General features: G+C 40.9%; 1 protein-coding gene across 4 annotated transcripts; it reads left to right on the top strand.

Annotated features, from left to right (window-relative positions):
* The first annotated feature begins 12,704 nt into the window (after positions 1-12,704).
* On the top strand, positions 12,705-26,108 carry TMEM263 (transmembrane protein 263). Of its 4 annotated transcripts, none has more exons than XM_082241232.1 (5): positions 12,705-12,922; positions 15,721-15,769; positions 18,001-18,080; positions 21,634-21,703; positions 24,091-26,108. In XM_082241232.1, the coding sequence occupies exons 4-5, from the start codon at positions 21,640-21,642 to the stop codon at positions 24,375-24,377; spliced, it is 351 nt and encodes a 116-aa protein (XP_082097358.1). In that variant the 5' UTR covers positions 12,705-12,922; positions 15,721-15,769; positions 18,001-18,080; positions 21,634-21,639; the 3' UTR covers positions 24,378-26,108. The 4 variants fall into 4 exon arrangements, with proteins under 4 accessions (XP_082097358.1, XP_082097361.1, XP_082097360.1 ...); XM_082241235.1 differs by having other exon boundaries at positions 17,986-18,080; XM_082241234.1 differs by lacking the exon at positions 12,705-12,922 and adding an exon at positions 13,222-13,486 and having other exon boundaries at positions 17,986-18,080.
* The last annotated feature ends 913 nt before the right edge of the window (positions 26,109-27,021 follow it).

Raw genomic sequence — 27,021 nt, 5'->3', positions numbered from 1 at the left:
TGTCTATCAAAATTCACAACTGCCAAAAGAAGACCCTCCAAGCGCCCCTAATTTCCAGGGATGTCCATGATTTAGAGAAACCGTCCCGGTTTCTGATTTGATCCCAGAATGTGTCACTTTTCATTAGGAAGTCCCTATTTTCATTGGAGAAATGTTGGAGGGTATGGAATTATCTGACCCGTAAGCCGTCTGAAGGCAATCCTGTATAGGGAAGTGTTCTTTTTAATGCTTTTTTATGTTTTTATATATGTTGGAAGCTGCCCAGAGTGGATGGGGCAACCCAATTAGATGTAGAGTATAAATAGTAAAATTATCAGTATGGAATGAGACGTCCCTATTTTCATTGGAGAAACATTGGAGGGTATGTACAGTGGTGCCCCGCAAGACGAATGCCTCGCAAGACGGAAAACTCGCTAGACGAAATAGTTTTCCGTTTTGGAGGTGCTTCGCAAAACGAATTTCCTATGGGCTTGCTTCGCAAGACGACAATGTATTGCAAGTTCCTGCTGGTTTTTTTCTCCCCCCCCTTTTTCTAAGCCGCTAATCCGCTTATCAGCTGATCCGATCAGCAGATAAGCCGCTAAAAGCCGCTAATAGTGCTAATCCGCTAATCCGTCAATGGGCTTGCTTCGCAAGACGAAAAAACCACTAGACAAAGAGAATCACAGAACGGATACTTTTCGTCTTGCGAGGCACACTGTAAAAGTAAAGGAGCAGAACAGACCAACTGATCTCAAGTTTAGGTTCTCCTTATAACATATAAAAATCATTGAAGCACCATTCTATGGAAGAAACAGTAACTTGATTAAAAGCAGACAGATTAAAATGTATTCCTCTACTAATTTAAAAGGCAAAAGTATGATAGTTTGTCTTAACTTAAAATCTGCTAGAAAAGCATGGTTGTCGAATAATGATTTCAACGGTTCCATATGATAACTGCAACAGGTTGTAAAATTAACAGGCTATGCCCTACGTAGTACTTCAGCATTCATGCCCATGAATTTGTAGGTGTGTCCTCTAAGATGTATCCAGTCCCATCACAGATAGATGTGCCAACCATATAATACTTACCTGAGAGTAAACTGCACTAAATAAAGTTTCTGAATAAATATGTGTGGGATCATACTGTTATCTTCTAATGCTGAAGTCCCCCCCAGTACACCCAGACAAACACCCTTCCATGCACCTGTCAAATAATAATAATAATAATAATAATAATAATAATAATAATAATAATAATAATAATAATGTTAAGAGTTACAGTATTGACATTTTGCTGTTGTTTGGGAGGATTTTGTGTGCTTTGGAGGTGTTCCCTGCTTTTTTGCCTGTTTTAAATTTTTTTTTTTGGGGGGGGAGATTCTGAACATTATCAATTTTTTTGTCTATGACATTAATTATTATTGTTTGAAAAATTCATCCTTCCTTCTTCCCAGAGAAGCCCAGAGGAACACAAACAACAAAGTGGCAATTTTAAAACAATGCAATTTTTAAAAAATAAACATTTCAAAACATTGGGTGGCATTCAACTAAGCTTTATGCAGAGCCAAGCCTATTTATATTAATAAATCTAACTCATTCATTTCAGTGAGTCTGCTCTGAGTAATAGTTAGTTGAAGACCACTCATTAATAATATCTGTAAACATCTGCCTATCCAAACAGCTAATCATTTAAAGATTGCCCAGAACAATATCTGTCTCTCCTGTTGGATGAAGAGGAATGCTTTTAAATTCCGCCTCTAGGTTTATAATGAGGAAATCAGATGGGCCTCAGGGAGATTATTCCACAAATTGGGAGCTACCACCAAGAAGGCCTTGTCATGGGTCAGCACCACTAACTTCCCTGCCAATGGAAGGGCAAAAGTATTCGGTGGTGCCCATGACAGTTTGTTGGATTTTGAAAATCTAACTGCCAAAAGGTTGGGGATTGTTTGAGAGAGGCTGGGGTGAGAGAGCGCTGAAAATGGAAGAATAACAGTGCCAGAAACTTGCACTTACAAACATTTTAACAAACCATCCCTAAAAGGCCAAACCAGGGACAATTTACCAGCAACAACTTCTAGGAAATGTCAACCGTAAATAGGGACAGTTGGGATGAATGCTTTCCTTCCAGATTTCTAGACATCTTTAAGGGCAATTAGTACTTTCTTTTACAAAACACAAATGCTGTTCTTTTATTTATTGTTATTGAGCTGTCTTTAACTCCCAACTGGAGAAGAAAGGTTTGCTCATTCCAAATTGCAATATGCATGCATTATACAAGATGGAATTGGTGAGAACAGAGCCAAACAAACCCACATCTTCCTGGGCACACATCACACTGTTGTGTGTTTTGTACAAATTAGCATATTATGAAGCCTGATTGTTGCTTTCTCTTTTTTATTCTTCAGAGAACTAATATCTGACAAGCTTTTCTCAAGCTCTGAACTCTTCCACACTTTTGCTTGATTACGGCCAAGTGACCCATATTTTAAAAAGCGTTTACAAAAAAATTAATAGCTCTTGCTTTTGTTCTCCTGGCTTTCCCAGTGAAAAGCTAAAATGTTTTTAAATTGTCACTTTTTGACGGAGGTAATGGCTGTAATATATTTAGTCTCTTTCTCCTTCTTGTGCTTAGAATGACTATGCTAATAAAGGGCACAGCTGTAGATTCTTTATGGCTTGCTTTTGTGGGGGGGGGGTGATGGAGGACATGGGGGGAGAGAGAGAAACCTCAAGCCCAGAATGACTGTGTGTGTGTCAACAAATGCAGCTGGGAAAGAGAAAAAGAAGCCCCTTGCAGGCCTCTGCAACTTAAAGTCCAAGATAAATGATGTTCCCATTTTAAAAAAAGGAAAAGAAAATGGAGGTTAGAATTCAATAAAAGGGAGGCTGAAAAAAAAGGAGAGAATTGCCTAAAACTAAAGCCTTTCTCCCTGTCCAGACAGCTTACAAGAGAAATGAGCAAAACTGAGCACAAAAAGAGGGGAGAAGCTCGGAAAAAAGGGAAAACAAAGACTTATCTTGCAAAATATATTGCACTACCAAATTATCAGGAGTGCATTTTCCCTTGGGGCTAGTGAGAATACAGTTAGATGGGGATGCAGTAGCCAACTTTTAGAACCTTATCTGTTGGCTAGGCAAGGAATAGGCTTTATTTTTTGGTCAATAAATCCAGTATTTCTGTGCACTATGAAATATGGTTTATTGCAACTGTAAAAGTCAGCTATGGAGTCAGTTCAAACATGTATTGAAGAGTTTCTGAAAATATGCAGCTCAAACGTGGTTTTGCTTGGTGCCAATTGGGGACTAATCCAGATTATACATTTAAAGCACAAACAACACACATTTATTCGCCCCTAAGAATCCTGATAACTGTAGCTCAAGGAAGCTGAGAATTGTAGCTCTCTGGGGAGAAAACTGGTGTTGATCTGCCCATAGTGGGCATGAGGGAACTTAAAACTGAATTTGAGTTTTAAAATGAATTATTTGAAATGCCTATTTTGGGGAAACACTTTCCACTAGAGTCACCTTTTGGGAATCACTATTTATATCTACCAGGTTCTAGCGCTTTGAATTGGACCCAGAACCTAATCAGCAGTCAGTACAGCTGGGACAGAATTGGTCTTATAGGCTTGCCTATAACCGTCAAACCGTCTTCAGAGTCTTGCCAGGGGAAAAGGTGAGGTATAAAATAATAATATTATAATAATAATAGGCAGTCCCATGTATAATGAGTTGTAATAATTTAATCTAGTTGATGGGCTTTTCGGAGCTAGCCAGCCTGACGGGAAGAGTCCGTGACCAGAAGGAGGAGGAGTACCAGGAGGAATGGATTAAATTTAAAGACTATTTATTTAAAATGTTAAGATAACTTAATTGGGAAAAAAAACTTGCAAACACCAGATTGTCTTAGGATTTAAATATGTGATGTTAGAGAATAATATGTTTAAAGTTAAAATGAAAAGAAAGAAAGACGTTAAGTGATTAAGTTAATTTTATGAGAAAATTGGTTTTGGAAAACTGTTACAATGATATACATTGAAATTCATCCAAAGGGATTAGAGAAAGTCACTTAACAATGTTACTAAGATTGGATTAAGTACAGTTAAGATTTATGTTTGTTTGTTGAAAAATTTGGAAAATCAATAAAAAAAATTGAAAAATAAGAATAATCATCTAATCTAGAGGTTACCAGAGCATAGACAACAGAAGTTAGGCTATCTCTGCCCAGTTAGGGGTGCAGCTGGACCACCAGTTGAAGCTGATGGAAGGCATTCCCTGCCACTGAGGCCACCTGAGCCTCATGAGACGGCAATGGATCCAGGAGTACCCCCAAGCTACATACCTGCTCCTTCAGAGGGAGTGTAACCTTGTCAAGAGCAGGTCACCTCCCATCCATTCATTTTAGGGAACCACCCACTAACAATTTCTCACTCTTATCTGGATTGAGCTCCCCCCCCCCACCCCGAGATTGATATTTCTTTTGTGAAATGGTTAATTTCTCCCCACGCACGATGCCTCATACTTGCGAAATCCAGTCTTCAAAAACATTTGCATTTAAAAATTTCCAGTTTGTTACAATCGCTAATCCAGCTGCAGTTAATAAAAGGAGGATGAGGTCGTTCTTGGTTATGGTATGTTCTTAATCTGAAGAGTGAAATAATATGGTAGAGCTAATTCTGGCAGTAGTGATTGTTCCATCATTTGATTGTATGTATATTGATAAATATTGATGTCAATATCACCCTGTGTGGGTCTGTAATATATGCATTTGTACACCAAGCAAGCAATTTACATGCTCAGTTTCATTTCATCCGGTTAGGCCAACAACTGCTCACAAGACGCAGTGTATCTGATATCGGTGCCTTGTTCTTATTCATGCTTCTGCCTTCTTTGCGAAATCTTCTTGGTTTTGTTTTGTTTAAACCCCCAGGGGAGACTGTTTTTTAAGAAGCTACTCAGGCTGACACTCCCCCATTTTCATTTTGAAAGGTCAGGCTGAGAGTTGGCAGTTGTATAGGAGCCTGTCTTCTGTAAAGAAAGTCTTAACTAGCCAGGCAGGGACTTAACCCAGCCATCTAAAAACTAACATTGTCACTAGGATATGGAGAAACCATGGTGAAGAACTAGCAACAGCCCGGCCACGGCAGAGTGAGCGGTCGGCATCTGCTTGGCGGGCCTTTACCGTGTCGTGTTGTTTGTACGATTCAAAACGCGCAAGACGATTGTTGAGATGATGTAGACAAATTGACTCAAATTAGTTTAGCATGGGCCAAGCAAAGTTTAAACGCGCTGCGTCCAGACACATAGCAACAAGTCCGCTGCACTTTTGGAAAGGCGTGTATTGGAATTGCTAATTTGAGAGAGAGAGAGAGAAGATCGTTGGGAACGCAATGAGGGCTGCTGCTTTTTTGCTTTTTTAATACAATAATAATTACAGTGGAGTTTTCGTATAAAAACAGATTTATCTCTAGCAGTAAATGAATTTGTAGGAGTACTTATGTGCTTGAACAGTTTTATCTCGGGAGTGTTATTTGATGGCAAACAAATTCACAAAGAACTACTCCCACCAAAAAACCCCCAAAAAAATTTAAAAGGATTTTGAGGGGTTTTTTGTTCTTTGCTTTCAATCAAACTTTCCCAAATCCTGCAGCATAATACTTTAGTGCCCTGTGCCATCCATGGACCACCAGGGGTGAGCATCTTATAGTATTTACAGTAATCTAATTACACCAGGTCTTCAATTCACAGCCTGCTTTGGTATACAGGCTTTCAACTTCCAGTCAGGGTTTCAATTTTTTAATCTTTTAAAATAACAGGGTAACAGACAGAAGGGGAGTGAATTGGAAAAGTTAGTTGTGACTAATCCAATTCCATTGCTTTCATGACTAATGTTTATTGAATTGTGCCTAATGTGTGAATTGCCATATTACCGCTTTTCTATTTTTTAAAAAGACACTTTTTTATTAATGTTGCTTGATATATGGACATTTATTAACTTCTAAGAAGATACTCCACAGGTGAGAAAAAGTGAGAAATGTGTCCTCCTGAAATCAATGGGACTTAGATAAGCTTTGGCTGGATCTTTCCCAAACTGTCAAATGGAAAAAGCCATGTTGGTACTTCTAATTGTCTGTCTGCATGGCTACAGCAGGAGAATAGAATGTTGAAATATTCTGATTGAATTAAAGAGTACAATTTTATTTTCTGTATTAACTTCTAGGAAAGCTTCAGTATTCAAACTTGTTACTGATACCTACTTATTTTTTATTTCCTTTATATATAGGTTGGGAGAGATGAATGGAAGCCATGAATGGAAAATTGGCTCCCCCAATTTCTACCAATTCCTCCTTCCTGCTGCAGCCCCCCATGCCACATTCCACACCTTTCCAGAGGTTCCCCCAATCCAATTGAATAGTTTTTTCAGGGTGCAATGAAGGCAGGAAAACCCTACCATGCAAGTGGAGTTTAATTTGCACATGTTTGGGTCCAGTCCTTAGAGCTTGACCCAAACAAAGCTGTATGTGTTGCAGTCCAAGCCTATTCACATTTACCTGGAAGTAAATTTAACAAAAGTAATTCCCAAGGAATATAACTGTAGCATTAGTGCCACATAAAACCATTGAAGTAAAATATTCAGATACACCATTTAAGTCTCTTGAATAAGACTGTTATCTTCTTCTAGATTGCACGCAGTGTTCCAAACTACAAATTCCACACCCAACAACAGCATCAAAAACCTAATGGGGCACCTGGCATGCAACAAACATGCCAGATTTATGGGTTTTTATGCTTTTTGCACATGTGGTCCTATATGCATCCAGAGCCATGTCTGCATGTATATTTCCAGCGAATGCACACACAGAGGTAATTTGGATATATATGTGTATATACAGTAGGGAACATACAAGTAGGGAACATCCCATCTACCTGAAATACTTAACTAGATATGCCAGTGATTGAATTTGGGATCTTCTGTATTCAAAACATGTGTTTTATGTGTTTATTTTAGCAAGATTTATATATCACTTTGTCTCCAAAACAGTCCTAAGTGGTTTACATAACAGTATTTTAAAGCAGAAATAAAAACAGACTTCTTCAAGATAGCCTCAAGTAGTGGCACCAATGTGTGCTTCTCTTTCCCTCTCTCTTCTGCTTACCTTAATCTCAGCAAATTCACTTTGAGCCGCTGTAATTGGGCATGAAGTTTTGCATATTGGAGGGAAGAACTGTAGAGACCTTGTCAGCTCCAGAAGAGAGCCCCGCTCCTTATGAAATAGTTTGCTGGCATTGTTTCTGTCCCCTCTGCTGACAAGTGACCTTCTGCGTCAACTATGCTGGAAGAGGCCTGTGTGGACATAGGAGGTTTTTCTGTTTAGGTATTGAGATTTACCACCTGCCAAAGGGGTCCAGCAGATGAAGGGCAAGGAGCCCAACGGAAAAACAGACAAGATCCGGAACAAACATGAAGGCATTGTTCCAGCTCCATCTATACAAACTTTGATCAAAAATACCCTTACTTTTATTGTAGATTGTAAAAAAACAAAAGTCAATCCTTCAAGAAGCTACAAAAACTACCTAATGGATGTGCCATTACTGCCATCTAGCTGTACGAGGAAATGCTTATTCCTTGAAGATAGTGTATTTATTGGGTTTTTAGCTATTCTAACCTGTCTCTCCAAATGAGCCCAAGGAGACTTACAATAAATGAAAATAGTGTCATCTGAGACCACAAACCAGCAAACTAATGCAGCACAGAATGAAAAACCGAAACAGCAACAGCCGCAAAATCCAAAAACAAGAGAACTCCCAAAGATAGATTCTTCATTCCTCATAAGCCCACGACAGGGGAGCTTAGTATGCCCTTCTAAAACCAAAAAGGAAGCGCACTGATGGGCCTCCTTTCAAAATTTTGTGAGATGGCACCACTGCTAAGCTATTTTATATCAGTTCAAACTATCCATTTAGCCCAGTTTCGTCTACTCTGCCTGAGAGTCCGGATACAGCATCCGTGAGCCACATTGTTTAATTATTCTTTCCCCCTTACTAATCCCACCTATCTTCCAAGGAACATAAGGTGGCATACATTGTTCTGTCTCTCCACACCCGTTTAAATCTCGCAACTGCCCCATTTTGAAGGTTAGGCTGAGAGATGGTCACTCAATGGTCAAATGGGGATTTGAGCCTAGGTTTCCTGGACTGACGCTCTAACTGCTATGCCATATTGACACCCAGGTGCATCTTAGACACTCACTGGCAAGGCATAAGGGAGGCAGCCATGCCATATTGCTCAGCCTCTGGTAATATAGCGATGTGGTTCCCTTGGGATCCATTTTTACATTCTTCTCACTCAATTAAGGATAATCGCATCCACTGGAATTGTGCAAGAAGAGGAAGACGCTAAATCTGGTCAACCTCCACTGAAAGCTATGCAGGTAATTTTGTCTTGCTGTGTGCTAAAGGAATTCCACTGAGCCCAGGACCCATGAACAATGTGGGGCTCAACAAACCCTTCACCCACCCACATTTCTGTCTTTTAATTACTATGTTATTAATCCAAAGCAACTATATGATTTAAATTCAAGTGCATTGCTTTAAATATTTTGTGGATTGGCCTTATTGGATCTGTTTTTGTATTATTAGTATTGTTAACTCATTTGACTTATTTTTAACTTGTTTAAAAAGCAGTTGCTTAGCTGGACGGAACACACTGTTCCAAGGAAATGCTGTTGCAAGAGCTCCACCTGCTGTCATTTTAAAAGCATTGCTTCTCAGCAAACATTAACAAAAGTGATGCTGGCAGATTCTTCCTAATCTGGGCTGGAGACAGACCAATAACATGTTTTCAGGGAGTTGAAGGGTGGTATGATAAAGGCATTATGTTTTATGCACTCACTTTTCATTCTTCAAACAGGTGTTGTATAGTTTTTGTAGTGTTCTGATAACTCAAGGTTCTTGTCAAGTGCAAGAAAACGCAGATGAGCCAGAAAGAACAAGAAAGCAAAACAGTCCAGTCCAAGGCACCAATTTACTTATTTTCCCCTGGCTGACTGCTGAACAAAAAATGAGGCATGTGGATGGATGACTAGGCATTGGCAATGCTCTCCTTGCTGGGATAGCAGGGCATAATGAGACATATGCTATCTTCTATGAGGCTAGCTATGAGGCTCGGAGGAGTGTCTCCAGAGCGGAGCAGCTGTTCTGGTTGTCAAGCCAATGGTTGCTAAAGTGCAGAGAGACTTTTGGGAATGTGATGCTTCAATCTGAAGGAATCTGAAAAGTGTCATGGGCTTTGAAGACACTCGAACTCAGGATGACACGGAGAAACGTGCTAAGAGGAAGGCACGCTTGGCAAACCCTCACCATGATCAATTCCCGCCCAGAAACTTATGTCCCCACTATGGAAGGATGTGTAGATCCAGAATTGGCCTCCACAGTCACTTACAGACACACTGTTAAACTGTGTTCATGGAAGACAATCTTACTCGGCTACAAGTGATCACCAAAGAAGAAGAAGAAGTCTGTCTGAAATATCTTGCATCTGGTAAGTAAACAGTTTTGCTTTCTATGCGCTTGCCTTTCGAATGGGACAATTTGAGGTTGGGATCATCTTGCCCTTCTAAAATAAAATCCATTGCATACTTATAATTTTTGCAGTACAGAGATGGGATTGTGGTTCTGGCCTGTCATTCAAGGGACCAAAAATAGAATCACTGTATCCTTTAATTTTACTAGAATAGATGTGTTGATTCTGTTAGCATCTAAACTTCCTGCACTGAGAGCAGCAACATGCTGAGAACGCATCTAAAATTTAGCACTGAAAAATCTGTTAGCCAAGATTTGGCTTTTAGTTAACTGATGATGAATCCATTAATTGCACATATGAATAAAATTCTATGATGATGCATCCAGAATCCTCTTTTCCACAGTGGCCAACCAAACGCCTCCATGAAGTCCACAAGCAGGTCATGAATGAAGGCAAGGCCTCCATTGTTTGCTTTCCCCCCACTGTTTGCTTCAGCAGCTATTGCCTAAGAGAGATTTACTGCTTTTCACTCAGAGTAATGTATGCTGTTTTGCTGCATTTTTGTACTTTTACAGTACTATTTTTTCCTGCTTGGTTTTTTTTAAAAGTAATCTGCCAATCTTTAGAGCTGTTTTTGTTTTGTTTCTTACTTTGGGCTGTGTCCCACACTGTAAACCACTTTATATACACTGCTTAGAAACACTCGTGATGAAGCAGTATATAAGTGCCTTAAATAATATAAACAAACACTAAAGGGGCAAAGTTCCATTTGTATAATGGGACTTCCCCTTCCTCCCCATCCCCAAGCATTCCTAAAATCAGCACCAGATGGTTCTCCAGCCCTCTGGGGCAGGTTTTGAGGGTGCACAGGAGGCTGTAGGGGGCAGGGGGGGATTCAAGCAAAAGTGCGGGATACAATTATTTTTTCTGCTACATCAAGGTTTTTTTTAGGTAAAAGTGACTAGCAACAATTTGGAAAGAAACAAATGGATTATGATAAAAACAAGGCACTGAGTCAAAGAAGAAATAATGAAATAAAAAATGGAACAGCATAAAAAGTTATGACTATTAAGAGACAGGGTCTAAAGTGTTCAGTTACTCAGACCAAAGGCCCAAAGGAAAAATATGTTTAATTATGCGTCAAAATGCCAAACAAGGGGCCATTTGAGCTTCTCAAGGAAAAGTACTAAAATCTGGGTGTCACAACGAAAATATATCTGTCACACACTTTCACTTTAATGGAATGTTGTTGTTGTTGTTGGCATCCACCTGTCTCACTTCCAGGGGTGAAGTCAAACCACTTTAACTGTTCGCAGAACCAAAGTGACCTCCCCAGGGCACAAGCCTCAACAGTGTGTATGGAGGTCCTGGGCTGCCCAGACAACAAGGAAAGCAGAGCAATATGTTTGGCAACAGCTTGGCTGCAGGAGTTGCCAGAAGGAGGTGTACAAGGCACCATCGAGCCATCTTTGGGACTCCCTCCAGATTTATGTAGGGGTTACTCCTTAGCCTTTTCTTCTCCCAAAGATATCCCACAAGAAAGCAGGGGTTTAGGATCAGTTTTCATTCTCCTGGATGGGCTACCTTCTCAGGTTGACAAGCCTCATTTGCCCCTCACTTTCCGCTGCAGCACATGCAGAAACCACCTTCTTGACAATATTTGGTTGTGTCCACTCAATCTACCAGAGCCTGTCTTCGCATGCAGGGGAAATCCCTAACTCGCTGAGGGTTTGAGACCCATCGGCCATGGGCATAGCCAGGATTTTTGTTGGGAGGGGCAGTTAGTTAAGTATTTCTGTTGTTTTACTTGATCTAGGGGGGCAGCTGCCCCCCTGCCCATGCCCATGCCATCAGCTAACCTCACCTGGTTTAGCCGGCCAGTAAAAGCTGTTCCCAAGGTGTGGCTGCTGTTACATGCTGACAACTTCTAGGAACCCCGGGTGGACAAACTACCCCAGAAGGAGCATGACACCAGAGATATTAACACCCCATACACCTACTCAGACTAGCAGTGGCTTTTCAGGATCACAGACAGAGAACAGGCTTTCCCATCACCTGCCCTCTGATTCTTTTAACAGGAGATGCCAGGAACTGAATCGGGACCTTCTGTATGCAAAGTATGCCGCTGAGCTATGGTCCACTGCAACCATGTAACTGGACAACCTTCAAACATAGCTTTCCCCTGTTACCTAGCTCATATATGTTATTCTGATATCTGAGGACACATTATCAATTGACATGTCTCTTGCTTTCATTTGTGAATGAAAATTATAGTTTAAAGATTATGATTTTTTTCCCTCCAGGGCCAGCAGCATTTTTCTTTTGTGGTATCTGAATATGGCAAAGTGTAAACCTGTCTATGCTGCCGTGTACATGATGCAAAATATACAATTGCCATTTCATCAGCCCCTGAAATGAGTAATTGCTCATGCATCCTGGGAGAAAGAAATCAGCGGCTGCTGAGCACAAACAAGGCACCACAATAATTAGCCATTAGAAGCCTGGGACAGGCTGCCAACTCCGCTTCCGTTATTGGGACCTTGTGCACATATTGTTGTGGATTTTGGCATGGCCACTGGAATTCCTGCGCTCATGACTCAGATAGGTTGTACCTGCACAGAAGCCATTGGGTCGAGCCAACCTTTCGGGATCTGATCTCTGACTATGCCTAGGGCATAGTCTTCTTATTTCCAAACCCAGCTGACAACTGCTGGCAAGAACCCCATGCATGTGAGCGGGTAGCAGCAATGCCACCTCTTTCTCTTGTTTTGCTTTTTTCAGTGACCGGTGTTGCTTTCCCTGTGGTAGCCCCTTCTGGCAGAAAAGGCTTTGCCTCTCTTGCATTTCTGCCTGAAAGGCGGCACAGGGTCGCTATCTTGAGGAAAGAAATGTTGGCAACTGTAATAATTAGCCAGGCAAATGCTGACTTTTGGACACATAAACCCGTCCTTAGTGACGGGGAAATTGGGAGATGGGGGAAAGGGGTGTGTGTGTGTGTGTGTGAGAGAGAGAGAGAGAGAGAACATAAAACGTATAAGGTATATCTATATCTATATATGGCTGCTGTCCCCTTCATCCCTCCTTTTGGTTCCTCAGCATCAGAAGGCGCCGGCGGAGGAGCGAAGCGCCCGTGTGGACGGGCCTGGGCCTAGGCTGAAGCGCCTGCGCGCCCCTCCGAGCGGCGGGGGGCGCTGGGGGCCGGCCCGGGGCGGGTTCTCCGGGCGGAGACAGGGCGAGGTGCGTAGGTCGCCACGTCGGCAGGCGCCGAAGGAGCAGCTTCCACAGCAACGCGAGGGGAGCCCGAGTTCGCTCCGCCGTGGGGGAAGACGCTGCTGCCGCCGCCGGCGGAGAGGAGAGGGGCGAGCGGAAGATCCCTCGGCCAGGCGGAGCCGCGAGCGAGCGGGCAGGACGGAGGTGAGCCCGAGACGCGGCCTAGTCAGCCGCGGAAAGAGGGAGGCGAGGAGGGCTGGGCAAAAGCATCTCTCCCCCCCCCCCATGGGAGAAAAGAGGGGCGCGACCCCCCTCCACCTCGCCCTACCCTTAAGGGGTCTCCTGTCGCCCTCCATCCGTGGACTCTGGGGAAGGCAGGAGGGAAATGGGGGGCACTGAATGACACCCCCCAAGGGTGGCTTAGGAAGGGGAGCTCGTAACTGAATGGCAGGGTGTAGAGAAATGGCCAGAGGGAACCAGTTTTGAACAAGGGCGCCCACAGACGCCGCCTCTTTTCCTCCGCTCCCCAAACTGCAGCTTTTCGGGGTACGCCAGGAAAACGGGGGGGGGGCGGACGGCGCGGGGGCAGTCTGGAAAATAAAAGAATGTCCGTTTCGTTCCAAAATAAACAAATGCAGTTGAGTTTTTGCCTTGGAACGGTTGTTCTTTCCTGCTCTGGAAAACGGTTTACAGGGCAGCCCCCCACCCTCCCAAACCGTGTTTTCTCCGAATTAAGTCCCGCTGTGTTCAGTGGAGCTGACTCCCCAGGTAAGCGTGCACGGAATAGCAGCAGCCTTAAAAGCCGACCTCCTAAAATGGCCAGATGTAGGTCGTCGTGGAGCAGGAGAACTTGGGGTGCGTTTTGTGTGAGAGGGGAATCTGTGCAAAGTATCAGAAGCTCCCAGTCTTGTCTTTGCATATAGACATTTGCCATATATGATGTCCACCAGCCTTCCCTAGAGAGCCTGTTTGTGCAGTTCTGTTTACAGCTGGAATGGAGCGCGGGGGAGGGGTGGCGGGGGATTTGAGGAAAGACATTAATTCACAGTAGAATTTGCTTCTGAGTGCAGATGGCATGAGAATCTGTAAATGGAGGAGGGGGTGGTGGTGGTTGTGGCAGGGGGGGAGAAGGCGGGGGTTTCCTGCCAGTGCTGTTCTGGCAGGAGACTTTGAGCACCTTCTCTATTAGAAAGGAGCACCGTGTTCAACGTGGAAGAGCCCTTTAGAGGGCGGGCAAAAGAATCCAGGCAGCAGCACGTCAACAGCTGCATGGTTCCAGGTTACATCTCTCTCTCTCTCTCCTGCCACGTCACTGCTGTGATATAGATCCGTGATTTTTTCCTTGTGTCTTCAGGGTTCCCATTTAAAGCTTCCTGCAGCAGAAAGTAGTAATGCTCCCAATCTGCCATTTACAGGCCTGTTCTCAGCTTGTTTTTCTGCTTCTTTCTCTCCCAAGACTCCTTTGACTTGATGTACCTAATGCTATTCCTGAAAGTTTCTGCTCCATAAACCTTTAGTGCTAGATGCCTGGCCAGGCTTATTAAACTGCCTAACCATTCATGCAAGGCTCCATTTGTGTGAGTCCCAGACCTAGAGAAGATTGATAGGGGACATGCTCTTCAAATATCTGAAGGGCTGTCCCATAGACTGGAAAACAAAGATTTGACCTGCCTTCAGGGACAGCACAGCACAAGCTCTAATTGGCTTAAGTTACTGGAAGGTAGATTTTGGTGGAAAATTAGAGGAAACTTAATGATGTTAAGAGTGGTTTCACAATGAAACAAATTACTCAGAAACATGATGGACTCCCTTTCTTTGGAACTATTCAAGCCCTCTAGATAGCCATTTGCTGAGGATTCTCTGATGGTGGATTTCCTGCATGAAGCAGGTATTTGGACTAGATAGCCTACAATACCACATCTTACTCTATGATTATCTCACCATCTGGATAATGCCCTTAGAATCATAGAATTGTAGAGTCGGATTGCACCCTGAGGGTCAGCTAACCCAACCCCTGCAATGCAAGAATCTCAACACACAATCCCTCATCCAATTTGAAACCATACTGGACCCTGCTTAGTTTGCAAGTGTGCTAGCAATTATATGTCTGCACCACTAGGAGATGCTTACTTCAGCTTTTGCTATTCTAAACCCAGAATAGGCAAGCTTTATTCTCCAGAAGGCTGTGGGATAGAGAGCGGCTGGAAGTACATTCTGTTGCTCAACACCCCGCACAGTGCTTTATTATAAAGTCTGAGTAACTATTAGCCAAAGCGTTTCTTTGGGGGAAAGTGAGTAGAACTATGGAAATTTTTAATAATACATGTAATTTGTTTTGGGTAGAATTCAATGGAGAATTGAGGTGGTGGTGATTTGGCCAGCAGATTCCCCAGTTAGCAATAATTGCTAAACCACATTCTTCTAGACGGTTGCTATTTTCAGGTGCGATTCAGTCACATAACTGCACATTCAGGTTGCACAATTATAGTTGATTTGACTTTCTTGCCTAACAATCCCACTTATTTGACTTTTTGTGACAAGGGAAGTGATGGGAAAACGACAATTCTCTCCCCCCCCCCATTTGCTTTTCTTCCATTCTTTCTTTTCTGGGACACCAAAGTACATCATACACTTCAATGGTTATACAACCTCCCCTTTCTCTTGATTTTCCTGGCATGTGGGGAGGCTGAGTACTACTAACTGAACTCCCTATGCTTCCTCATAGTTAAGAAGCTTGATAGATGCCCACAGAGATAGAGTGTAGGAACTTGATTATTAAAGCAGTACATTTTAAATTATGGCTAAATGGAAAACTTGCTCTGGGGCATCTTGATTCGCCTTTCTTAGCAGTTCAAAGCTTTGCATTAATTATAGTTCTTTAAAAACCACATAAATAACTTGCATTTCTTCAGGCCATTGTGTGTTGCAGCTGAGATTTAATTGACATTCTGAGAAGTCTATTGTACAGTATATAAATGTTAATAAGCATGTTACTTTCCTAGGTTTTCATATAGGAAACCACAGTAGGACTTTTGAATACAGAAACAGTTGGTAAGTCTTGGTTTTTATATATATTTAGTTTTAAGTAATTTATTTTTTTAAAAAAAATAATTTTAATTAACCGACCAATCAAATCAAATCACATCGCATCACATAAATTCGGAATTACAAAGCCGAATTTTAAATTTTTGTTGAGGGGACCCATATTTCAAGTTCCGAGGGGGAATTCCGATCATCTTCTTGCTGCTGCGTTAATATCCACAAATCTGTCCAAATAATATTCATAATTCTATCCAGTCTTATCTTGCTGTTTCTATTTAGTTTTAAGTAATTGTAGGTGTACCGTAAGTAGACACTGAGAAACCTAAATGGGGGCAGAGGGGATCAAGAGAGTACAGTCATACCTCGGGTTGAATATGCTTCATGTTGAGCGCGTTCGAGTTGTGCTCCGTGGCAACCCGGAAGTAACGGAGCGGGTTACTTCCAGGTTTCGCCGCTCGCGCATGCGCAGACGCTCAAAATGACATCACATGCATGCGCAGAAGCGGCAAAAAGTGACGTGTGCGTGCGCAGACGTGCCATCGCTAGTTACGTTTGCTTCTGGATGCAAACGGGGCTCCGGAACGGATCCCGTTTGCATCCCAAGGTACCACTGTATTTGCCAATGACAGATGCCACCTAACTTTGCAGGAAAGCATTGGAAACGGGTGATTCTGACCTCGCTTCTGCATTTGCCACCACCAGCCCCCAAAACATGGCCTGCTGCAAGGTTGCAAATGTGCACTTCTCTCAGCTGTTGGATAATATCCCATCAGTATAGGAAAATGCAAGGGCAGAAGAGTAAAGCTGTGTAGGAAGTCCAGGGAGGAAGGCAAAGGCAGGGAATGTTCATAAAGGTGCAAGTCCATTCCAAACGTTGACATAGAATTAATGTTATGCATTTCGTGTAGAATGTGGTCTTGTATTCAGCTGAATATTTGCAGGGAGGCAGTTTGCAGTGTAGTGACAATACATCAATCCTGATTTCTTAATTTATTACAGAATACTCTACTAATTAACCCAGTCAAAATAGTTTGTTATGCATATTGTTGTGTTCACCTTACCTGTAAATATGAAGAAAAGTACCCTACTGCAAACATTTAAGATACTGAAAAATCACTCATAAAACAATAATCTGGCCAGTTTGCTCACTTGTTTTACATGGTTGTTGTATAAACCATATACTGTGGATGAGGAAAGGAACTGAGGTTGGCTTGCCTCGGGTTGCATCTGGTGTAGGGATGATGCTCTCCAGATGTTGCTGGACTACAACTCCCAATTCCCATCATTGGCTACACTGGCAGGGCTCACAGGAGAGTGGATTCTAACATCTGGACGGCTGCAGATTCCCCACCCCAGACCTTTTGTCATGGCAGAGGCAAGATTTGAACCAGGAACTCTCTGGCTCACAGCTTGGGCTCTTAGCCTATACACTATACAAACGGAGGACCTATTTACACATTTTTACTATATCGATATTGGGGAAATTGTTTTCAGTAAAATAACTGAGAGACAGATTTTGTATGGGATACCACTTCATGTCAGAAATGCCATTAAATCTGCTTTTATACTATCACACATGATGGATGGACACACACACATCTACTTATGGTGAAAGTCCCAGTAGATGGCAGAGTTCCCTGAAAAAATGGGCTTATGCACATTTGTTGCATATGGTGATGTGTAGATAGGCAACATGCAGCTTTCCACAGGAAGAGCCATGAAGGACACATGTGCAGCAGCTCCAAAATGTTTATATTTTAAGCTTTTGGTGCAACCTTCCACCTTGTGCCTATACACTGATAGAAACTTGGATGATTGCAGGAGGCTTGACTCTTTTAGTATATGGTTCATTTGGCACCCCCAGAATAAGTATGAATCTACAAAATTTGTGTGTGTATGTGTTTTTACAATTTAGCGTCTGTCATTTCAGTTGAAATCTGAAGTTGCACAATAACAGCAAGGGCACACATATTTATATGTATCATCCATTAAAATGCTTGTCTTCTTCCTTTGGGTGGTTCTCAAAGATGTGGATACTTGTTTGTTAAACGTATATGATTTAAAGATTAGCCAGTGAAGTGTTGCTTCACTTGAAAAAGCACTCCAGAATGTTTTGGACATATTTTTTTATAAGGACACACCAACCTTTCTTTTACTTCTGGAAATTTCTTATATTATTAAGCTCACTGGATACGTGCTGTTTTTGTATCTGTTGATTTGACCAGTGTTTATAATTGTAGACTGCTGTTTAATAATAAGGGGAAAGAAGGAGAAAACTTGTGCTGGTCATCTTGAAGCTACACAGCAAGGCGTTAAATAGGTATGTACATTATATGTGGTGTAAAATATTTATATTTAATACTACTTGTTTAATTCTAGTGCTGCATAATGCTTCTTAAACAAACGTAGTGTACTTGACACTTATCTACGTGTTAGCTGCTTAATTTTGGTAATTTAATTATTTTTGTTGTGCATTTCTTCTAAAAGCCTAAAACGGAATGTTCAGTTCTGCTTAAATGATAAAAATTCGTCATTGACTTTGGGAAGTGAATTACAGATACGATGAGAATAATAAACCCTGTTATTCAGCACTGAATATGTACACTTCTAAAATGTGTGCTACTTCCAAAATAGCAACTTTCAAAGAAGCTTTTTAATACTACAGTGGTACCTCGGGTTACATACACTTCAGGTTACATACCCTTCAGGTTACAGACTCCACTAACCCAGAAATAGTACCTCGGGTTAAGAACTTTGCTTCAGGATGAGAACAGAAATCGTGCTTTGGCGGCGAGGCGGCAGCGGGAGGCCCCATTAGCTAAAGTGGTGCTTCAGGTTAAGAAGTTTCAGGTTAAGAACGGACCTCCAGAATGAATTAAGTACAGTGGTGCCCCGCAAGACGAAATTAATTTGTTCCGCAATTTTTGCCGTCTAACGAATTTTTCTTCTTGCGAAGCACGGTTTAAACGGTTTAACAAAGTCGCAAGACGTTTTCGTCTTGCGAAGCAAGCGCACAGGGGAATTCGTCTTGCGAGGCAAATCGCGAATGAAAAAACCTTTCGTCTAGCGAGTTTTTTGTCTTGCGAGGCATTCGTCTTGCGGGGCACCACTGTACTTAATCCGAGGTACCACTGTACTGTATTCTAAAGACAGGAAATAGGGATTAATGCTATATCCAATTAAAACTGTAAGAGATATGTGGCTGGAATGTGGCCAATACAGTAGTGTTAATACCACATCTCTTGGCAAAACTGTATCTGATCTCACTGACCCTAATTAAGGACTGGGAAATTAATAAGGCAACATGTCCTGCATGGCATTATTGAACTAACTCTGTTAGATGGTATTACTTGGCTGCCTTCCTTTTAAATGCTTCCGACTGGTAACCTTGTATGGTATGAGGGGGAGGCGTCTGACACTTTATTTTAAACTTACTTAATTGGAATTAAGACCTACTGACTTCCGCAGAACTTGTCTTAGCAGATATATTTAGCATCATGGTATAGTTCTGATCTCTCTCTCACACATTTAACTGTATGTTTCACATTAAAATAACAAGCAGCCATTTAAAAACTAGATAACTTAAAATGTGTCACTTTTAATTAATTAAAGTCAACAAAATTTATATACCACTTACCGGTAATTGTAAATAAAACCTCTAATAATATTTATTTGTTAAAATTGTCAATAAAAATCAAAGTTAAAAAATCAAAATATGACTAAAACCCTCAGTTAAAAATATACATTATAAGTTAAAATTACAGATTAAAATACATGTCTGGGTAGGCTCACCTAACAAAAAGGTTTTTAGCAGGTTCTGAAAGGAATACAGCACCTGCCTAATGTCAGTGGGAAGGAAATTTCAGAGTGTGGGAGTTGCCATGCCAAAATATTTTCTCCTTACAAGTGCAGAATGTATATTATTCCACAGATCAGAGTGGTTGAATGGGCATGTATGGGGTAAGGTCATCCTTTGAGTAAACTGCTACTAAGCTGTAAACACTTTGAACTTGGTCCAGTAACAAATCTGCATCTGGCGCAGACATCTGAGCAGGAATGTTATATATTCACAGGATCTCATTTCATCAGCAGTTGATAAATATTTGCACTTGCGGATGAGCTTGTCCTGGTGATTTTAATATTAATAGCCCATCAAAGTCCAAAAGTCAGTTCATTCATTAGTTCAGCATTTTTTAAAGGGTTGCAATGTAATCTACTACAATGGCACACCACTAAATCAACTTCTTTTGTTTTTGCATTTTCTACTTGTTCAATATCCATGCAACCTCAACTCTTCACTGTTTATTGAAAAACTGTATAAATGGTTGGAATTAAGAACTGTGAGGTTCTGCTAGTGTCCAGGAGTCCATAACTTTTGCTGGGCTTGGTAACATTCATTGTATTTGGTTGCCAGCAAGACTGCCTTCTGTGCCCCTTTTGCACCCACTGCCTTCTGAGTGGACTTTACAGGGGAAGAATAGCAGGAGCTGTGTGTATAGGAAACCCTTTCCCTCAAACCCATGACCCTGAAGATATGTTCAAGCACAGGGCATCCTATTACCTATTTGGAAAACATGCACTTTGCCTCCAGTGGCTGCCAATGTGTTTTGTTTTGGGGTGTTTTTTGTTTTGTTTTGAAAGCTTGTCATTGCTAGGGTGGAGTTTACCAGACGTTTTCAATTCTTGACTGTTCAAATCAAATTTATTGTTGCCCCGATAACCATATTTGAGGATCCCTGCCAATGTGGCTACCCACTGGATTTTATTGCTGAAGAGAGACCTGTTCTCAGCATAATTCTTACATCATTTTTGTTAAGTCGTAGGGAAACATTTATTTATTTATTTAAAAGCATTTCTAAACCGTTTAAAATTTTAAATCTCCAAGTGAACAAAAATACACAAAAGCCCCCAGTAAAATAGTATCATAAATGCAAAACTCTAGTAAGGGCCCAATATTATTGGTCAGGGAAAGACTAAGCAAAAATGTTTTATCATTACAAGATGCCTGAAGCAACTGATGGAAGATGTTTCATGTATGGTAGAACCTTTCTCCGTGAACTAAAAAAATCAGCTTGCTGAACAGGAGATCTTGAATAGGGTGCCAATATCTGGGTAGACTTGTCTGAATGAATACAGTGGTACCTCAGGTTAAGATATTAATTTGTTCTGGAGGTCCGTTCTTAACCTGAAACTGTTCTTAACCTGAGGTACCACTTTAGCTAATGGGGCCTCCCGCTGCTGCTGTGCCGCCGCCGTGCGATTTCTGTTCTCATCCTGAAGCAAAGTTCTTAACCCGAGGTACTATTTCTGGGTTAGTGGGGTCCATAACCTGAAGCATCTGTAACCTGAGGTACCACTGTATTGCCTAATCTGTTGTAAGGAAGGCTGACTCTTCAATTTGTGAAGTATAATTTGTGCAGTATAATTCTTGACAGTAAAGTACTGTTGTTAGAAAGTGAGACAAAGTTGCTTGTTCCTCAAGTATGGAGCTATTCTTGCAGTTTTGTGCTCTTTGAATGGCTGCCCGTGGTTGCTTTTTTTATACTGATGCAGTATATCATGTATTATTCTTTATTCCATTCAGTGATGTTTTTGTTTGTTTTTTAAACCAATGCAGGCTGGATTGGCAGGTTTGTACTTAACTTAGCACAATGTGAAAACTGCCATTGCTGGCTCTTGAACATCAGATTGTAGCACTCATATAATGTCATTATATTGGATTGGCATGGCAGTTGGTACAACGCAACTGGCTGTTGTAGCAAGTATTAGGATTAGGCTGTACATGTTCTTTCCTATTTTAAAGGGAGGTGAGTGAAAGATTGACTTGTGCCTATATTGTAAATGAGAACTCGGTGGTTGTTTTTCTCCCACAGGCAATAATGAACCAAACAGACAGAAATGAACAAGATGTTCCTGCATATCTTAATGAGGAGCCACCAGAAGGTAAATTTCAATAACAAGTTTACCATGGTTCTGTCAGCTTCAAGGTTTCGGCTACTACCCTGTTTGTCCCTGTGTTTCCTGGGTGTAAGTGCCATTGAATCCAGTGAGACTTACTTATCAGTAAACTTGTAAAAAAGAAGAAATATTTGTATGTTACAGTGCTGAAGGATTTCATCAAGCCTACTTCAGAAAATGATTGCTCTTAGTTCTGAGAAGTCGAGCAATGCAATGTGGGGGCTGAAATGTAGTCCATCTATTTATTATTAATCAGTTATTTACTAAATTGTGAATAAGTTTCCCTCTTATGAACTTATTTCAGATTCAAGACTATAGCTGACTCTGCAAAGAAAATCACAAAAAAAATATTTTTTGATTAGTTTAAAATTGTGTTTGCCCATGCTCACACAGTGTGCTTCACAGCTGAGGAGGCATTAGGTTTTTAACAACCAGGTCCAACTCTTAGCATCTTATCTTCCCTGGCATATTCTTTTTGGTAAATTCTGCAAACCTTTGTTTCCCAAAACACTGCTGATTCCTCCCTATGTATGGATGGTGTTGTTTTGGCTGCATAAGGATCCACATTCAGAGAATGAGATGCTGTTAGTGTATAGGACAGCACAGAAGCTGTACATGCTTATATGCCAATAAATCCTCTTTTATTTCTTGCATACCTTGGCCTGTTGGTTTCACTTACGTTCCTGAATTTCTATTTTAGGCTGCATATGTCTTGCTATTACCAGCTTATTGGTTTAAATGAAATTTAGGAATTTGTTTCTTGCATAGTTTGTCATATCCAATAGGCATGAGTTTCACAGTGGTCAATTCCATTTTATTTCATGGACTTGTGTGCTTCATAGCATGTGGTTCAGAAATTCAGATAACTTAGACACTTTTCACATAGAGAACTAATGTTATAAAAACTGAAATTCACAGGCTTCTGAAATGAGTGATCACCTAACTGATCTGTCAACCACTCTTAGGTTTTCTCCTGTCTCCTCTGCAGTACTTAGATACACAATCAGGTTTAAGTGGTTGTTAATACTGGACTGTGCAGTTCTTGAGCATACTTTTGACTTTAGTCACTCTCAGTAGCAACAGTTGAGTAATGCCTATCATCACCATCACCACCACCACCACCACCACCATCATCATCATCATCATATAACAAGGGTGTGGAAAGAAGTATCTCTCATTTCTTAGTGATTATTTTAGAGCTTACAGTCATTGTGTTGGCATGATGGTAGCTGTGTTCTCTGTACTACATGGACAAGCAGCCATCAGCATGGGAGTTGACAGTAGAAGTGAGACTTGTGGGTGCTCTAGAGAGCCAGTAATCTACAAAATGTTATGTCTGGAAGCACCCGATTATTCTACTGCTCTGAACCTGTTTAAGTCTGGTAAAACAAGAAAAAAATGGTGTTAATTCAGAGCTATTCAGAAGCAAGTCCCATTGAGTTCAGTGGAATTTACTCCCAAGTAAGTGTGTAAAGGATTCTAGCCTATTCTTTTCTAACATGGCATGCAGAGTTTGGCACTTAGGAGGTGCATCCAACATTAACCATACACAGAGCAGATCTTTTAAGGCAGGCATGGTCAAATGTCGCCCTCCAGCTGTTTTGGGACTACAATTCCCATCATCCCTGGTCACTGGTCCTGTTAGCTAGGGATGATGGGAGTTGTAGTCCCAAAACAGCTGGAGGGCCAAGTTTGGCCATCCCTGTTTTAAGGGTTGGGTATATGAGCTACTTCTCAGTGGGGAACTGGTATGCACATCTGGAAGAAGCCTGGAAATGACATTGAGGCATTAAAAATAAGAAAACATCCTGGCTCCTGATTATCTGAGGGAATGTTCCATCCTTACTATATTTTGAAAGGCAGGTCAAAACTTTTCTTTTCCAAAGAGAGTTATGAAAATGGTTAAACCCTAGTTCTTCCCAAAGCATACACAATATGCAAGCAAATCATAACCAAAGGTTGCAGGATTCCTTAGAGAGGAAATCAAGGACGAGGCCATTTGTAAAAGTAGGTTTGGGTTAGACAGAATCTTCCATGTGCTCCTGAAAGGTTCTCAGGCTCTGGAAATTTGTGTTATCCCCCCCCCAAAAAAAAATAAGCACTGCTCCAGTTTATTTACAAGACTGAAGTCAAGAGGCAACACCTTGAAAAAGGAAAACGTGGTGCAAGTTTAACAATTACGCAAAATATTTTAATATCTTTTTTGAAAATGTTATCCTTTAAAAAAAAACTTGCAATGGCTTCTTCCAACAGCCATCCCATAGAATGCTTATAGTCCATGTGGTATATGTCATGGTAGAAGGATCTGCAATTGTTTGTCTTAAAAACATTAAAATATGATTTGAACATTTTACTATCTCTCTCCTTCTCAGATTCATTAAAGGATCATCCACAGCAGCAGCCCGGCATGCTTTCTCGTGTGACTGGTGGCCTCTTCAGCATAACAAAGGGAGCTGTTGGTGCCACAATTGGTGGTGTAGCATGGATAGGAGGGAAAAGCCTAGAAATGACCAAAACAGCAGTAACAGCCGTGCCTTCCATGGGAGTAGGATTGGTAAAAGGAAGTGTTTCTGCTGTGACAGGAGGTGTTACAGCTGTAGGATCTGCTATCACAAGCAAAGTGCCTTTAACAGGGAAGAAGAAGGATAAGTCTGACTAAAAGAAAGAGCAACTGAAGCCAAGGAAGTTGCTTCTGTGGTTGTGGAATCTGCAGAAATGGACTGCTACAAAACCACAGGTCTTAAGACTCCTATAAAGAGCTGTGTGAATGACTTTCACCTGAAAGGGACAAGAGCTGTGTGATACCCCAGTGTCTGGAATTTCATTTAAAACGATAGATTTCTTCAAGCACTCATCTGTGAAATGTTACACTTGATGAACATAGAATCAAGTACATGGATCTGAAAGGGTAGCTCACATATGAATATTCACTGTAGATCTTTTTTGCAGTCTTGAACTAAAAATGTGAAAATAATAATGGAGGGGATGACCTAGCAAAAGGTGAAGCACTTTGAAGTCCTGTTGGTCCCAATGGGAGGGGCTAAAGCCTGTGCTTACCTTCCCCTTTAGAATCAGTTGAACATCAAAGTGCTTTAAATATTGGCTAGATCATGTCCTCAGTTGGTAACTTCTACAGTACCATAAATATATTGATGTTCTAGCTGCAAGCCTATGGCGTCTGTATTTTTTTTTTATAAAGAATCATTGAACTGCTTAAAGGGTCTTCATATATCTTTGCTTTTTGAACCTATTTTTATACACTCTATAAACTCTGAATGGTGACTGCATTCACTCTGTGTGTGCATGTGTGTGCGTGCGCCTCTATATATATGTAGTTGTGTGGTATACCAATCTAATCATTCATGCCTTATGGTGAAAAACAATCTATTTTTTCTTAGTGACTGGAAGGATTTTGTAATTTCCCTCATTTCAATGCAGTCTGTGAAAGAAGCTTTACTTTTTTAACACTGTTCATACTGACTGAAGAGAAGACTGCTAAATCTCAGGTGTAACTTGCTGGTTTCCAAACCCCCACCTCAAAATGAAAACTCCTTTGTGCTGTTAGTTTGTTTAAACTGAAGTGTATGTCCAAGTTTACAGTCCATACATTACTGGATAACTTCTAGCTTAGAATAAAAACACTTTTTGTGGCTTCTAGTCCAACAATACAAATGATTCTAAAACCCGCTTCTTGAATACTGCCATGAATTCAACAGCAGCTGCTGCTATGCATCATTTATTTCAGTGTTGCAGATTAAAATGAGTAGAGTCTGTGCAGCAGCCGTGGTTGATGGGTTAGACAATACCATTTTCACTATGAAAACATAGACCTTCCTAGAATTTGCACCTCAGTAGGTAGTTTTGCTGAAAATGGGGGCGGGGGGGGGGAATGATGACAAAATAGCACTGAAGACTGGCAATGATAAAATCCAAGTGATTAAAAATAACTAGGTGACTTGCATAGAAATTAATTTAACACATACATTTTCAAGGTTTCCTGAGCAACATTTGTTCTCTTGCTCCTAATTCATAATCCATTAACTCCAAAGTAGCCCTCAAATTAGTGGACTGTAATGCGGGTTAATGGGGTTCATGCCTTGCAAATTTCATTTGGAAACTCTTCAGCGTGTTCTTGTTGACTTTGTAGTGTTTTTGGTAGTATAAAGATGGCTGAAGTACACATGAAAATTCTGTATGCTGCATTTCCTAAAATGTATGTGTTAAAATCAAGAAAAAGCTAAGCACCTGAGCTTCATTGATTCTAATTCTAAACAGTAGATTAATGTTTTTCATTTTTGTTTTGTTTTCCTGACAGCCAAAAGCCATTGTTTGTAAAAAAATCACTTATTCTAGTTTCTAGAATTTTGTGCATTAAACAGTCTGATATAAATGATCCAGCTGTTGCTATCTATTTCAGCTGCCAAGGGAAATGACAGTAGCTTAAGTGGTAGAACACATGCTCTGCCTGCAGGTTTAACCCTGATTTCTCTTGCTAAAAAAATAAATTATGTAGCAAGGCTGGGAAACATCTGTACTCAAGACCATGGGGGGAGCTGTTGCCAGTCAGAGAATACCATGCTGGAACAATGGTAAGGCAGCTTCATAATATTTTACTTAAAATATTTCTATACATCAAACTTTTGTAAAGGATGAGAGAACAGAATTCTTCAAACCCAGAATGTGATACATCAAACCATCCCAACATAAGGATTTTATCACCGCTACTCTCTGAATAAGTGTTTTTCGGGGAGCTGAATTAAGACAGCAAAAGACTGTAAGAAGGCCATGGCTATATGAGAGCTTAAAAGGAGCTCTTCATCTGGGATACCTTGACTAGCATGATTGCAGATATTGAAAACTTTCAGTTTACTGCTCCATGCTGTTCAGCCACACTCTAACAAAGATTCCTAAAAGCATTTATTAAAGCAGAAACATCCAATTCCTTTTTGTTAAGGATCTTTGTAAAAATCATTCTGAGTGTCTTCCAGATGTTTGACTTTTAATTGGTTTGTATGTGGATATTATTTTTAGAATGAGTAGCCAGACTGAAACAAAGCGATAGAACAGAGAAATATTTAGACATGATGCTGTAGAAATTAATTGCCATTCAAGGTAGCAACCCTCCACTGAGGGTCTTAAACTGTAAATGAAATATTGTGATCACAGTGTTGTCTGGTTACATATGCTTAGTCCTACTGGGGATAAAAGAAATGTAACGTGCAGAATTGATGTGGCTGATTTTAAAAGCATCCTTGCTGATCCAAGCTTACTTAGTTCTCTCTGGTACAGAGTGCCTGCCACAA

This window comes from Podarcis vaucheri (genome assembly GCF_965113315.1).
Source record: "Podarcis vaucheri genome assembly, chromosome: 10".
Taxonomy (NCBI): Eukaryota; Metazoa; Chordata; class Lepidosauria; order Squamata; family Lacertidae; genus Podarcis; species Podarcis vaucheri.
Note: the sequence above shows the minus strand (reverse complement) of the source record. Positions and strands in the feature narration are given on the sequence as shown.

Bases quoted from the DNA above. Each gene is read 5' to 3' on its own strand.
- TMEM263 (XM_082241232.1), top strand. From the start codon at position 21,640: ATGAACCAAACAGACAGAAATGAACAAGATGTTCCTGCATATCTTAAT. The intron at 21,704-24,090 runs GTAAATTTCAAT...TCTCCTTCTCAG, and splicing joins TAATGAGGAGCCACCAGAAG to ATTCATTAAAGGATCATCCA.